Source organism: Anabrus simplex, chromosome 7 (genome assembly GCF_040414725.1).
Source record: "Anabrus simplex isolate iqAnaSimp1 chromosome 7, ASM4041472v1, whole genome shotgun sequence".
NCBI lineage: Eukaryota > Metazoa > Arthropoda > Insecta > Orthoptera > Tettigoniidae > Anabrus > Anabrus simplex.
Genome location: NC_090271.1, coordinates 80031641 through 80045719, shown reverse-complemented (window position 1 = coordinate 80045719; position 14079 = coordinate 80031641). Strand labels below are relative to the sequence as shown.

Genomic DNA, 14079 nt, shown 5'->3' with positions numbered 1-14079 from the left:
CCCTTTGACCAAAGGCCATGCTAACCATTTAGCCATGGAGCCGGACAACTTGAGATGTGATGCCGTATAATATATACCGGTACCGGTAATATAATATATCATATCCAGTTTAAAAACTTTCAACCTTTATCTCCAACTCTGCCGCTGGAAGTTTCCGAGGCAATAATTCGGGTTTTCTTAGCATGCTGAAATAACGCTTGCTAAAGATTTAGCCAGTGATATTACAGACGTTTGTTTTTATTAATGCTGTGATTTGATATTTGCGAGCAATACCAGTTGTGACAAAGCAATGTATGGATCAACTAAGTGAAAAAAATCAGACAGATTCTTCCATATTCATCTGATTAAATCGGGTAAGATGCTGAACATGAAGACTGCAAAGTGTGGGTCAATGTTTTCGTGTAGCAGATACGAGCTAATAAGTGCCAATCTGTGTGGGCAGAACAGGAAGTTTGTGCTTGCAATCACATTCCTCATTCTTGTATTCTTCTCATCTCCACACAGTAGTAAAACTTTACCAGTGGAAGCAATGCCACCCCACGCTTTCAAATTGAGAGTCTCTAAGGATTCCAGTTTCGGTCATCTCTTACAACAGGCATGGAAACCGTGAATATATTCTACCACTCTCACCCATAGTGTTGCATAGGGGGATATAGTGTAATTTTATCTATTTTTTTAACTATCTCTCGTTGTAAATCGATTTCAGTAGGGATTTCTAGTAGGAATCTTGAATAAAATTTCTGTAATCTGCAGTAGCGGCTCATAGTTCAAATGGAAGGTGGGGCTAATGTGGGTATTATTATTATTATTATTATTATTATTATTATTATTATTATTATTATTATTATTATTATTATTATTATTATTGTTACGGAGATATCAGTGGTAGTTAGAGGTGAAAGAAGGTGCGGGCTGGAATAGGTCTCAACTACAAAATTAAAGTTAGTTTAAAACTTTAACAAAGGTTATATTTTCTTTTCGAAATCAACAAATAACAGATTATAACGGGTACCAAGTAGCAGATCAACAAATTAAGAAATTACAAATTACAGTTCGTTACAGGATTTGTGCTTCGAGCCCCGTTTTACATTCCTGAGCACTCAGCTCACAACCACAAATTATCAAAGGGCAGAAAACCCCTTCATACCAAGGAGCACTTGCCCCTAATGAGAATGTCAAGCCTCCTAGAGGCACGCAGAGATCAAATTAGGAAAGAGAAGTCCCGCTCTCAAGTTTACAAGCCTATCAAAGACCACAACAAACTTCACTCCTAACTGCCCTCAAGGCACACATACAGTGAAACAGTGGTATCTTGTACCCAACCTACAAGGCCTTCACATGAAGAAAACAAAATTTTGGGTTAATTAAATGGCCCAAAAAACCAAATTGACTGGAGGTGTAGCTTGCACTCCTACATGAAACTTCTTAAAACCTAGGGGGCACTCGGCCAGTTATACAGGGGCTAATCCCATACTAGGGAGGTGACTCGTAGAAGAATAATTTATTACATTAAGAAGAGAAGAAAATCGGTTATGAAAACGCAGTCACCTCAAAACAACATGAGTGGGAGCTCGAGAGGGTTAAGCACTCTCTATCCCAAATTGCGCTTAATTTACATGAATATAGTAAGGTTTACATTGAAAAGGATTCGAATCTTCCCCGCGGGTTAAAACTGCTGAGCTTGCAAGAAATAAAGTTCTTAAACGGCCATTACCTTGTTGATGACCTGCTGCCCGAAGAAAGAGGCGCTTCCCACCCCCTGCTACATAATCACACACTAAGCAAGTTGTCGATGAAGTGGCGACGAGCCATGAACCTCAGCAGTTTTGTACGCTCGGGGAAAGTTCGAGACCTTTCGTGAATAAAACAGTCCCGCCCACTACCTTTTATTGGTCGGCTAAAGATTACATGTCAGAACTGAAGAAGAAATGTAGGATTGGTGAAAAATTAATTTAGAAAATTCAGGATTGGCTGAATTCAAAACTGGCGGAAACAGAGATCAATATTGCCAACCCAAAAAATGAAAGAAAGAAATTTAACAAAGAACAAACTTATGGATACAAAATTTCTTCAAAAACAGTTCGTTCACTTCGCACCAGGGTGCACAGTTATAGTTTTTATGTAGTGACATCTAGAAGAGAATGCACACACTTCTTGCTACGGAGCAAACAAACACAAATCGAAATAGACATAGTTTAGAACACTTCAAAATTTACAGTAGTGACATCTTCCAAGAAACCTTTGATTTAATACAGATTTTAAACTTCAGAGTTTCTCCTGTAGGGGATACTTTTTAGGCGCACAATTTAAATTTGGGGGGTCGGGGTTGTTTATGATAACGTTGTAACAAATGAAATGAAAGAACACAATTCCTTCTGTAAAGTTCAACCAATATTAGCCCGTGTTAAGAATGCGTGCCTTGAAATTCCTCGTCCTAATGAACAAATGATCCCTTTCCATCGACATGTTAGGATGAGGCAATATGTGAAAGGAAAGCCGCGTCCTGTTGGCCTGAAGAATTTTGTTTCAACCAGTACATTTGGCTTACCACTTGATTTTCACCTTTATGAAGTTAAAGGATCTCAGATTATTTCGGAAAAAGTGCCTCTACCTGAAAAACTGGATATTGGAGGGAGAGTAGTCCTTAAGCTTTCAGATACGCTGCTTTCTGATTGTTGTATACTTACGGACAGATATGATACATCAGTCGCCCTTCTTGAACTTCTACTTTCACATTGATCTATATTAGCTAGTGGTACCATTATGTCAAAGTGTGTAAGATTCAAGATTGACAACGAGATGAAAAAGCAAAGAGGCTCATTTGACAAGGCTGTTAGACGTGATGATAAACTAGGATTAGTCAAGTGGTATGACAACAGGCCGATTTTCTTGGCTTCCACAGAATATGGTGTTGAACCTGTGGAAGACTGCAGGAGGTGGTCTAAAAGAGATCACGCCCACATACTAATACCTAGACCAAACCTTGTCAAACAGCACAACTCGATGATGGGAGGAGTTGACCTGCTAAACAAAATTACAGGTAAATATCCAATGAGAGGTCAAACTAGGAAGTCCATAAGGGTTAAGCATTTTTATTTTTTATTTTGTTACTGCAGCATGCTGGATTGAGTATCGTACAGCAGCGAAAGAACAAGGCATGAAGAAGAAAGATATCATGCCATACTTTCAGTTCAAGATGGATGTGGCAGAGAATGTGCTATATCCCAAGTTTTTAGGGAGAGATGATGATGATTTGGAGGTAGATGAAAACAGTGATGAAGAACCTCGTTCCTCAACGCCAAAGCGACAAGCACCTTCCATCTCTGGCAAAGAGAAGTAGACATGCCATGCATCTTCCACAGATGATGACCAATTGCCAGACTTCCCGTTCAAGATGCAGAGCCAGTGGATGTTCTAAACTGACCTTTGTGCGTTGTTCAGATTGTAAAGTATTCTTATGTTTCAATGCGGAAAGGAAATGCTTTATGGATTTCCACCAAACCTGAACACAGTAATGAAGAAAATTACAAAAACTGCAATTTTTCAACATGGTTATTGACATTTTTGAAAATGGCAGGAATACATTAAATTTAGTTTTGTGATTTCTATCCCTGTATACATTCGTAATTTGTAAATAAAATGTCTGTGGATTATTTGTTTGCTTATTATTTACAGTGGGAATGTAAACAATTTTTTTCATGAGCGTATGGTTCTACTATGTTCTTTCCCAATGTATCATATATGATACATGCTGTATCCGGTTTCGATTTTGTGAATTTTTTTACTGAAATGGTGTTTCTTTGAGTCTAAGTTGTCTTTCCCATAAAACATATGTGAAAGTTGTTCCAATAATCTATGTTCAGTACTGAAGAGTGTATGTATGTATGTTGGGTATTCAGCCCGAAGGCTGGTGTGATCCTCTGCAACTCCGCCAACAGCTGTCATAAATAGTCTAGGCGTCACTGAAGAGGCGTACTAGGGAAACGAGGAGTGAGGTTGTTTCACGTTGCTTTTCTCACCGAGCCAGCCGCTGCTATTACATATCAGTCTGCCAAGCCCACTGAAATGCAGGCACCAACCGACCCTATGAGCGATATCTTCACACCATTCATAACAGGGACTGGCTGAATAAGCAATTGTATTACTAGCATCACTCATACCTCAGTCACTTTCATATTGTCAAAGCCCAGGATGAGACTGAGACAGGTCAATGAAAGTAACAAATTTGATATAGCTCATAAGTATACATTTGTAATATGCATGGACGAGGAACCTAACAAGCGATGACATCGAGCTCTTCTTCAGCTACCTAAGACGCCAAGCGAAATATAATGACATTATGGTTCGTGTGGCGAAAGAACAAACAGACTGTAAAGGCTGTTTAGAACATATCTCTTCTCCAGCTTTTTTTCTAAGTCCATCATTGGGTCTTATTCGTTTTCAAGGAGCCCTCATATACCGAAAATCATCGTCTGTGGCACTTCTGCCGTGAGCGACGGAATTTGTCACCTCCGCTACACATTACTTGCCCCGAAGAGAGTTACTAAAAAGTGTTCGGTTTTTTCTAAAGACATTTTCAACAATGAAATTAAGTGTAGAAAGTGTAAACGCGACAAACCAGCTGTTTTTCTACAATGAAAATTTCTGAGACCTCTATTAGACAACATTGCTTCGAGCCACTCAAGTAGAAGAGGGAAAATTTGAAACTTGATAAGAAGCCCCTCAAAAGGAACGTTTTGAAACTTCATTGACATATCCAAGTCAATGCAGCACCGCTCTATAAACAAAGTACTCTCAATACTCGAAAAAACATTCAGCTCTTTTTATTTATGATATAATTTACTTTTTGGCATATACGGCCATGCGAATACATGTGGGCAAGAACGCGATCCTAGCGGCTAAATGGTGAATTAGGATGCTACCCGTTTCCATGAGTGCATTTCAAGGCCTTGTATTATAGCGTAGGCAACGGTCCTATTACATCCCCGTAAAAGAAGGAATTTGAGTATATTATGTTGGTGTGACTGCTTCATACACTTTGCTTCCAGCCAGTCTCTCTTTTACGAGGATCTTGCAGCAGTTAGGTAATAAAAACACAAGATGAGTGGAATGATAAAGCTGCCGACGATTCTTGCGAAAAGTTTGTCGGTAAGTTTCATTGCACTATATACTACTGCAATGCGAGACTGTCATCCAGAAACGGTAATTGCGTTGCGTATTTATTGTTGAGAAATAATCGACCGACAGATGTTATATAACCTATTCTTGGCAGTAGAGTGGCAATTATTTGCCTGACAGAGGATATTGCCACTAAAATGATTGCCCTTATACTGTCATATTATTCGTGATATGTTCTCTGAATAAGATTGTATAGGGTCCTAAAGTAATGAGAACATAGCCGTGGTTTAGTTGGGTTTTATTAGGATTGTTGTAGAATGCCCTTTGTGAGTCCATTACTAGCCCTATACAATACCATGGTCTGTTATTTTTCATGCTGCGCATTAAAAAAAAAACGTTAATATCAGTTTCAGGTGTTCTTTAATATACAGGTGTATGTGGATTGTTATCCATTTTAGGATTTTTGTTCTTGTGGACTGGTCCGGGCGAGTTGGCCGTAGAGGCGCGCACCTGTGAGCTTGCATCCGGGAGATAGTAGGCTCGAATCCCACTATCGGCAGCCCTGAAAATGGTTTTCTGTGGTTTCCCATTTTCACACCAGGCAAATGCTGGGGTTGTACCTTAATTAAGGCCACGGCCGCTTCCTTCCAACTCCTAGGCCTTTCTTATCCCATCGTCGCCATAAGACCTATCTGTGTCGGTGCGACGTAAAGCCCCTAGCAAAAAAAAAAAAAAAAAAAAAAAAAAAAATCTTGTGGACTGGATTCACTTTCTCAAAATCTGTTTTTACTACTTGAAAATATTGTTACATATATACGTGTTGCGCTTAGGAAGAGATCAGGCGACATGGTTGAGGATTAATAGAGCATTATAAACAATTACTTCATTGCTTTATTCCATTTTTTTGTTTGTTTAAAGTTTATGCTGGATCTTACAGTACGAGGCAACTTGCTTACTAACCTGGCTCATGCAAACTTACCTCCTGGCTGAATGTTAGATCATTTTCTTTAAATGAAGAATTTTTCTTGCTGAAGAGCAGTGATAGTTCACAATGTTGCTCATCAGAATGTTTTGCCATACTGTTCAAACAGCAGTGACATGTCTGTATCCCACTTTTCTTACACTTCTCTAGAAATTGTCTCTTCAGCATGCAGTTTTAAGTGCGGCCAGTATTCAGTATTCGGGAGATAGTAGGTTTGAACCCCACTGTCGGCAGCCCTGAAAATGGTTTTCCGTGGTTGCCCATTTTCACACCAGGCAAATGCTGGGGCTGTACCTTAATTAAGGCCATGGCCGCTTCCTTCCCACTCCTAGCCCTTTCCTGTCCCATCGTCACCATAAGACCTATCTGTGTCGGTGTGTCGTAAAGAAACTATCAAAAAGAAAAAGACAAATTAAGCACATGCAGTTGTTTCATAAAAGTAACTGGTATCATGATAAATTAAAGCATTGTCTAGAAAGGCTTATAAATTCAGTTGGTTTGGTATGACATTCCTTCTCTGATACTATCAGTCTGCCTCAAACCATCATTAATTTCTTGTGGATCTTGCTGTTGTCATGCTGTATCATATTTCAGCTTACTTGCTCCTTGGCGCTACAGCCACTGTAGGGCCTTGGCCTCCTGGACAGTCTCCACCCACTCTTCTCTGTTGACTGCTTTGGTTTTCTATCTTCTAACTCCAATCCTTCTCAAATCCTCCTTCACGTTGTCCAACTATCTGATCCTCGGTCTTCCCTTTATACGACGTCCTTCTGGTTTCCCATCAAATTTCTGTGCCGTCCTGTTCTCTGTCATTCTTTCTTCATGTCACAAGCATCGTAGTCTGCTGTTCTTTATTTCTGATACTACACTGAGTGGCACGAAAAACGCAACACCCAATAAATGATGTGTAATTATCTGTTTAATGAAAGCGAAGCACTTCACCCAGTCTTTTAAGACTAGGTATGTTATTGCGTTGCTTTGCGAGCAAACAGTGAAGTGTTGATTGTTTATTGCACTGGCCTCGATTGTTTTTTCCCCACACAATCTAGAAAACACATCGCTGGATGTGAGCCAAAATTTTTCCCCGCTCTTGTAGTGCTCATCATTGTACTTTTAATTGTTCCTCTTTCAATCATGCGTGTTTGTAGGATCATTCTGTGATTGTCTTAATCAGCTTTCCGGAGTAAACATGCCGTTAAGCCCTGAACAAGCTGCAAAATCTTTTGCTTTCGTAGAAGATTGTCGCAGCATGCATTACGTTGCAGAAGTGTTGAGGACTACGCATTCCATGATTTCCAGAACTGTATGAAGGTACAGGGAAACCTGAGGCTCTGCGAGGAGAACAGAAACAGGCACAAGAAGAGCAACATCAGAGAGAAATGACTGCCTGTTACAACTTCAAGTTCTCCGCAACCGTCACACCACTGCCGTTGAAGCACGAAATAGACTCCACCAAGTTCGAGGGGTCAGTGTTAGTGAGAGAACCGTTCGAAGAAGACTGAAAGAAGCCAATCTTTAGTCCAAAAGACCTGCTTCAGGTCCGGAACTTACCAGACAGCATCGCACAGCTCGACTACGTTTCGCAAGGGAACATCTTGGCTGGACAGTACAACAATGGGATCAAGTGTTATTCACCGATGAGTCACAATTTGGTCTTTGATCTCCTGAAGGAAGAGAGAGACTCTGGAGAAGGACGCCTTTTCAGGGTGGTTCTGTGATGATGTGGGCAGGAATCAGTACAGCTGCAAGGGCGGACTTGGTCTTCGTGAAGAATTGGATCCTCACCGCACATCGGTATGTGGAGGAAATTCTTCTGGAGTCTGTTGTGCCTTCATTCCATTTATTGGTGATGATTTTACACTAATGCATGACAATGCACACCCACATGTTGCGAGAATTGTGCAAGAGTTCTTGGATGAAACAGGGATTCGTGCTATGGTTTGGCCTGCTCGAAGCCCTGATTTGAATCCTATTGAGCACATTTGGGACCAGCTGGGGAGAAGAACCCATCAGCACTATCCAGAGACCCTACAGGTCCAACGGAACGCCCTCCGGGAAGAATGGGAGATAATTCCTCAACAGGACATTACTGCATTAATCGGGAGCATGCCTGAAAGGTGCAATGCCGTCATTGGTGCAAGAGGTGGCAATACACGCTTTTGAAGATGCGAACAGCGGTCCCAGAGATCTTCTCCGAGGTGTGTGAAGTGAAAGTTTGAAGTGTATAACATCAAAACAGAAGCGCATTACTCTTATGAGCTTACTCAATATTTCTTTGAAATGTGCATCTCTGGCTTAATTTGTTCAATTTTTTTATAATCATCATTTCTTTTCATTGTTAGACACTTAAGATGGGACCGTACCACAATATTCTATCATAAGATAGTGGATTAGTATCATAAAAGTGTCATAAATTTAAAATAAATTTCAGTTTTGAAAGAAATTGAAGTGTTGCATTTTTCGTGCCGCTCAGTGCATATCTGGTTTATTATACAGCTCTCTGATTTCCTTATTATTTAGTAAACCTCCAGGTTTACTAAGGGTTCTTACATTTAGTATTGCGAAATACCAATTCTTGTGCCGTTTCCATTGCCAGGGTAGTTTATCCATTACATCCGTCCGGTTTCCTTTGTCCTTTGGTTCCATAACTAGTGTTTTTTCCCAGGATAGGGTTGTTGCCCCCATGCCCAAGCCCCAGCTTGGAGGACCAGGGTACTGCTCTTAGTCTGGCTCATCGCCTTAGACCTGTCCAGCTTGGGTTGCCCCACCTGGAGCCTTATTCCCCCCCCTGGCAAAGCTCGTTTAAGGGTCATTTGAGCTTGCAAGCCTCCAGAAACATCCGGCAATGCCATGTTGCCTTTGTTAACGTGGCAGTACCTGCAGGAGGAATTTCAGCTTACAATACAGAATATTGATGTGTTAATCTGCATTTCTAAATGTCTAGTGAGAGTGAGAGTCTTGCAGACTAGGCTTTTTTTTTTTTTTTTTTTTTTTTTTTTTTTTTTTTTTTTTTTGCAATAATGATGTTATACACAACTGATGATATTTTCCCTGTTGAGTTAAAAAGTTCTAAGTGATCCTTGTTTGGTGTGGAGAGTGCCAAACCATTTTCTTCCACACACCCGTCAGTCTTTACACTTTGTGTCGAGTGCAGAAGACTGTTTGGCAGCTCTGGGTACAATACACGTAGTAAACCCTATAAGCCGCTAATGGATACTGGACTTCTGCTGGAAGGTAGTGGTGTGTGGCGAGGTCGTCATGTTTTGTCGCCAAGTATACCATCTCACCAGAGAAGGTGAGGCTGGAACTGTGGAAGAAGACCCCTTACCTCTTTGGATGGATCTCAGTAGCTGAGCAGTTACCATCTGATCATAATGAATGCTGGCTGGTATGGAAGTCCCTGAACAGGCTACGATCAGGAGTGGGAAGATCCAGGGATAACTTGAAGAATGGGGGTTCAACACAAGTGATACAAGATGTGAATGTGGACAGGAACAAACCACGACTCTCATGCTTCAGTGCCCTCTGTGCCCAACATCTCCTGCAAGCCACTTGGAGTGCTTTGGATATTGCAAAATACTGGGTATGTGCCGTATGAAGAGACAATCTCATATATTATGTTTTGTTTACTTCAAACTGATTTGTACATTAACTGTTAATTGTGTATGTTTTTGACTCAATAATAATAATAATAATAATAATAATAATAATAATAATAATAATAATAATAATAATAATTGTAAACTGTTAGTGTTCAGTCTGCAAGTTCCTGTGTATGAACAAAGTGCCTCCCAACCCTGTGTTAAAAGTTAAAACAATTGTAAGTTACTATGAAACCATTTTATATTGTGATGATAATAATAATAACAACAACAAAAATCACTGCATGGCCTCTGCTAATGTGCACGGTCATTTTAATTTGATGCCATGTAGAGCAGCAGCCTGTGTGGAAATTTCTGCATTCTGTTTTACTGTACTAGATAGCATAGAAACCAGAATTCCATTGGGTGACCTATGGCTGAGTTTTAATTAATTTTCTTAGTTGAGCTCAAAATGTATTGCTATATATCTTTTAAATACACACATTGTATGACAAGGAGTGCTCAATGGACTTTATTCTGCTCTTCAAAAATACCACCGCCTTTCCGGGTTGAATATGGGATCTGGAGGCTAATGATAATTGTTATCGGTAAACCTTTTTAATGTATTGGAATCTTTTGGAAAAAGAAGTATGCTGGGCTGAGTGCCTCAGACAGTTTTGACCCTAATTTGGCGAGTTTGATCCTGGCTCAGTCTGGTGGTATTTGAAGGTGTTCAAACACGTCAAGCCTCATGTCAGTAGATTTACTGGCACGTGAAAGAACTCCTGAGGGACTGCATTCCGGGCATGTCCCAAAAACTGTAAAAGTAGTTAGTGGAATGTAAAAATAACATTAACATTATTTTAAAAAATAGTACCACTTTTTAGATACGAGTTCTTGTATTCATGTATCATCAGTCTACCATTGCATAATATTGACACAGGAACTTTGGACTGACTCAATCAGTAGGCTGTTGCCAAGCGAATGGTAGAAGTTTTGATAAACTGGTGGTTTATAGGAAGAGTGGATAATGGCAATGTCATTATCAACTGCATAGATAAGCAAATACTTCAGTAGCTTATTTGTCAAACTTACAAGTATTGTAGACTTACCATTATATCCTATTTTTGTTTTGATAAACCTTTTATGGTCTCTCTATCTCTCTCTCTTTTGAACAAGAACTACTTTGAAGTCATGACCTCTTTGTTAAGCCTTTGTCTCTTAAATTTTGAGACTTAACCTCATTAGATGTAATTAGTTTGCAGATCTCGGTGGAAAATAAATTGTTAAAGTATGTAATGATTAGAAAGAGTAATTCTGGCATTGCCAAGATGGCACTATTTGGTGTACTTACATTTAAAGGTTCTTATTTCAAAAGAGTAGAGAAACCTGCTAGTAAAGACAACTTAGTATATTATGAAATAAAACTGTAACTTGACAAAATAAGCAGAGTGTCGATTTTGGAGACTTCCGTTAATAACTTCCTATATAGGGTTGATGATGATAATTATTTTGTGCAGCTGTGTGTAGGAAACTGTGTGTTTGTGTGGTGGAGGATAGTGCTGGGTGTGAGAATTGTAGGAATATTGGAGATAGTACATACATACAGTCCCCAAGCTAAGGAATTAAGCATTTTAGATTAAAACCATTTTACATGGCTGGGAATGTCCTACCCGGGGCCCTCTGATCTGAAGATCAGGATGCTGATCATTCAGCCAAGGAGCTGGGCATAGATGCAAGGATAGGAAGCTACCTTGTTAGATATGTGGGATTTTAAGCATGGTGCTATGCCTAACAGTAGTTATCCACATAGGAATTTCTTACTCCAAGGAAATGTTGGGATAGTACCTTGTCTTACGACTTTTAACCTAATTTTAGGTCCAGATTATTAGTTACTAATTTCTACAAATCCTGCAAAATGTCAGTTTGACAGACAATTGCTACTTTCAATTTAATACATTTTTGATGTGGAAACTTAAATTTTGTAGGCGTCATTTTACTAAAAAACCCCTTTTTCTTTGTGAGTTATTTCAAATGTGCTCATTGCAAAAGTCTTGATCAGAGTAGAGATATAGATACACTGAACAAGTCTTAGCCTATTAACCTTTAGGATTATATTAGACTAATAATGAATATTTTAAAGATGTTTCCGATAAGTTAGTAATTTATCCTACACTGTTATTTCAGGGATCAAGATAAGAACGATAAGATAAAGATTTTCACATAGGCCTGCACATCTTTTTGCAATAAGACCTGTTTGATAGAAGGTGCCATTTAAGAAGGCTACCTAATTTTTAAAACTATTTTATATTTTAACACATATGCTCCTCCAACAATCTAATCTTTTACTGGTTTTCATCTTTATCTTATCTCTCTTCCGTTTTCCTGTATCTGTCTGTCTTTATCTCTTTTTATCCTACATTTTACACATCAAGACTGGAGTGGACTTGTTCATTCTGGTCTAGATAATATTATTATTATTATTATTATTATTATTATTATTATTATTATTATTATTATTATTATTATTATTATTCAAGTTGTAGTTCCATATTCAGGGCTCTTGAATTTTAAAAAACATGACATCCAGTTGAGTAGTCAGCACTGTTGCTGTTACTCTTCACTCTGAAACAGAAATGCTCATCCAATAATCCTTTGCATTGTGTACGTATACACACACACACACACACACACACACACACACACACACACACACACACACACACACTTGCTGGCATAGCTTGGATAGACAGTTCTACCAGCTGGTAGAATGCTGGCTGTGTAGCAACCCAACTATCTTAGTTTTCCACATTCACTTAAGCTCAATTAAGTTTTAAGTTCACTGAACCAAAAATTAGTCATCCGTGGAGAAATCATTACAAGCATCATTTGTCTCTACAGATTTTCAATGGGGTTCAAGTCGGGTGATTTTGCAGACCAGTCGAAATGTAATAGGGTGGGGGAGTGTTCCTAAAACCAACATGATGAACTTCGCTGTTGTCATCTTGAAAAATCGGGAAGAATGTTTCATGCTGGTTCATTTTAGTGGTAACCTCAGTGAGCAGGCCCAATCCATGATACAAGAAACACTCCCCCAAAAACATCACAGACCCACCTCCGGTTGAACCTGATCATGCATACATCCAGGATGAAATGCTTAATTTGGCCTTCGGTTCAGTCAACAACGCGCGTCGTTGGAGCAGGCAAAAATGTGATTCGTCAGACCACATTATGTTTTGTCAGTCAGCTGCTGTTTACGTTCGATTTCTAGCCCATTGAAGACGCACAGCTTTATACGCCTGTGTGAGCAATGGCCTCTTGCAAGGTGACCCGACTGCATGTTCGTTGCATGCAGTTTCCATCGCAATGTTCTCTCACTATCAGGTTGGGATGGACCTTCATTCACGGACTGCAGAAACTGGTTTGGAAGCGATGTTTATTCATAAGCCGTGAAATGCGTCTCCGTTCCCTCTCAGTCAGGATCTTTTTCTGACCACAATTCTGACATCTTGTACACCACTGCTTGTAGACACTATCAAAGGGGTGGAAGGGTCCACCTACCCTTTGATAGTGATCAATTGTCAATACGGACTATAATGAAATTCATAACTTATGGCTTGTAGACACGTTAAACAGTCCGCTGTGAAACACCAACAAATCCAGCAACTTCACACACCGTGTGGCCACGGGCTTCGCCAAACATGATTGCCCCTTTTTGTCACTCTGTCACATCCTTGGATGTACCCATGTTGACGTACACTGTCCACTTGAAACATCAATGCCTCACTAATCACTATTGCCTTATGCTCGTGTAGAGCATGCAATTGAGTTTGGGACTCGTTCATTGCGCTATCTGTACAGGCTTAACGATCCATCTTTGCGTGCACTTTATTGTGACTAATTTTTTGTCTGTTGAGCTTATAAAGAGAGGAACATGAAAAGGAACACAATATAGGAAGTACACAGTTACAGGTCAGTGTGGGGAACAGCGAGCAATAGAAAGAAAGCTCAGAAAGAGGACTATCTCCACATTTCCATACACTGCCATCTTCAAATAGATTGGCTGTCTCCTCATCAATCACAGTTCTTCTGCATCCATTTCTTCTCAACCCCAAACAAACTAGTTTCTGCTTCCCAGTTCATCAGGAGAGCAGGCATCAATACTCATTGAGGGACATCTTGACAGATCTTTAGTCTTGATGCAGGAAGTGTTGTTCTTTTTCAATACTTTATAATATTATCTTGTTGGGATTCTTTTCTCCTTTTGTGTTTGTGCAGTGTTTCTAGTCTTTTACTGATTCTCATCTTTATCTCATCTCTCTTCCCTTTTCCTGTGACTGTGTCTGTCTTTTTATCCTACGCTTTCCACATCAAGACTGATGCATTCTGGTCTAGATG

The 14079-nt window shown here is 39.6% G+C and overlaps 1 protein-coding gene across 1 annotated transcript in view; it reads left to right on the top strand.

The window, feature by feature from the left end:
• Positions 1 to 4994: 4994 nt before the first annotated feature.
• LOC136877268 (succinate dehydrogenase [ubiquinone] flavoprotein subunit, mitochondrial) overlaps positions 4995 to 14079 on the top strand; it is a 133638-nt gene continuing 124553 nt past the window's right edge. Inside the window, exon 1 of the mRNA XM_067151177.2 lies at positions 4995 to 5148. Within this exon, the coding sequence (XP_067007278.1) occupies positions 5101 to 5148 (48 nt within the window). The 5' untranslated portion in view covers positions 4995 to 5100. The remainder of the gene's footprint in view (positions 5149 to 14079) is intronic.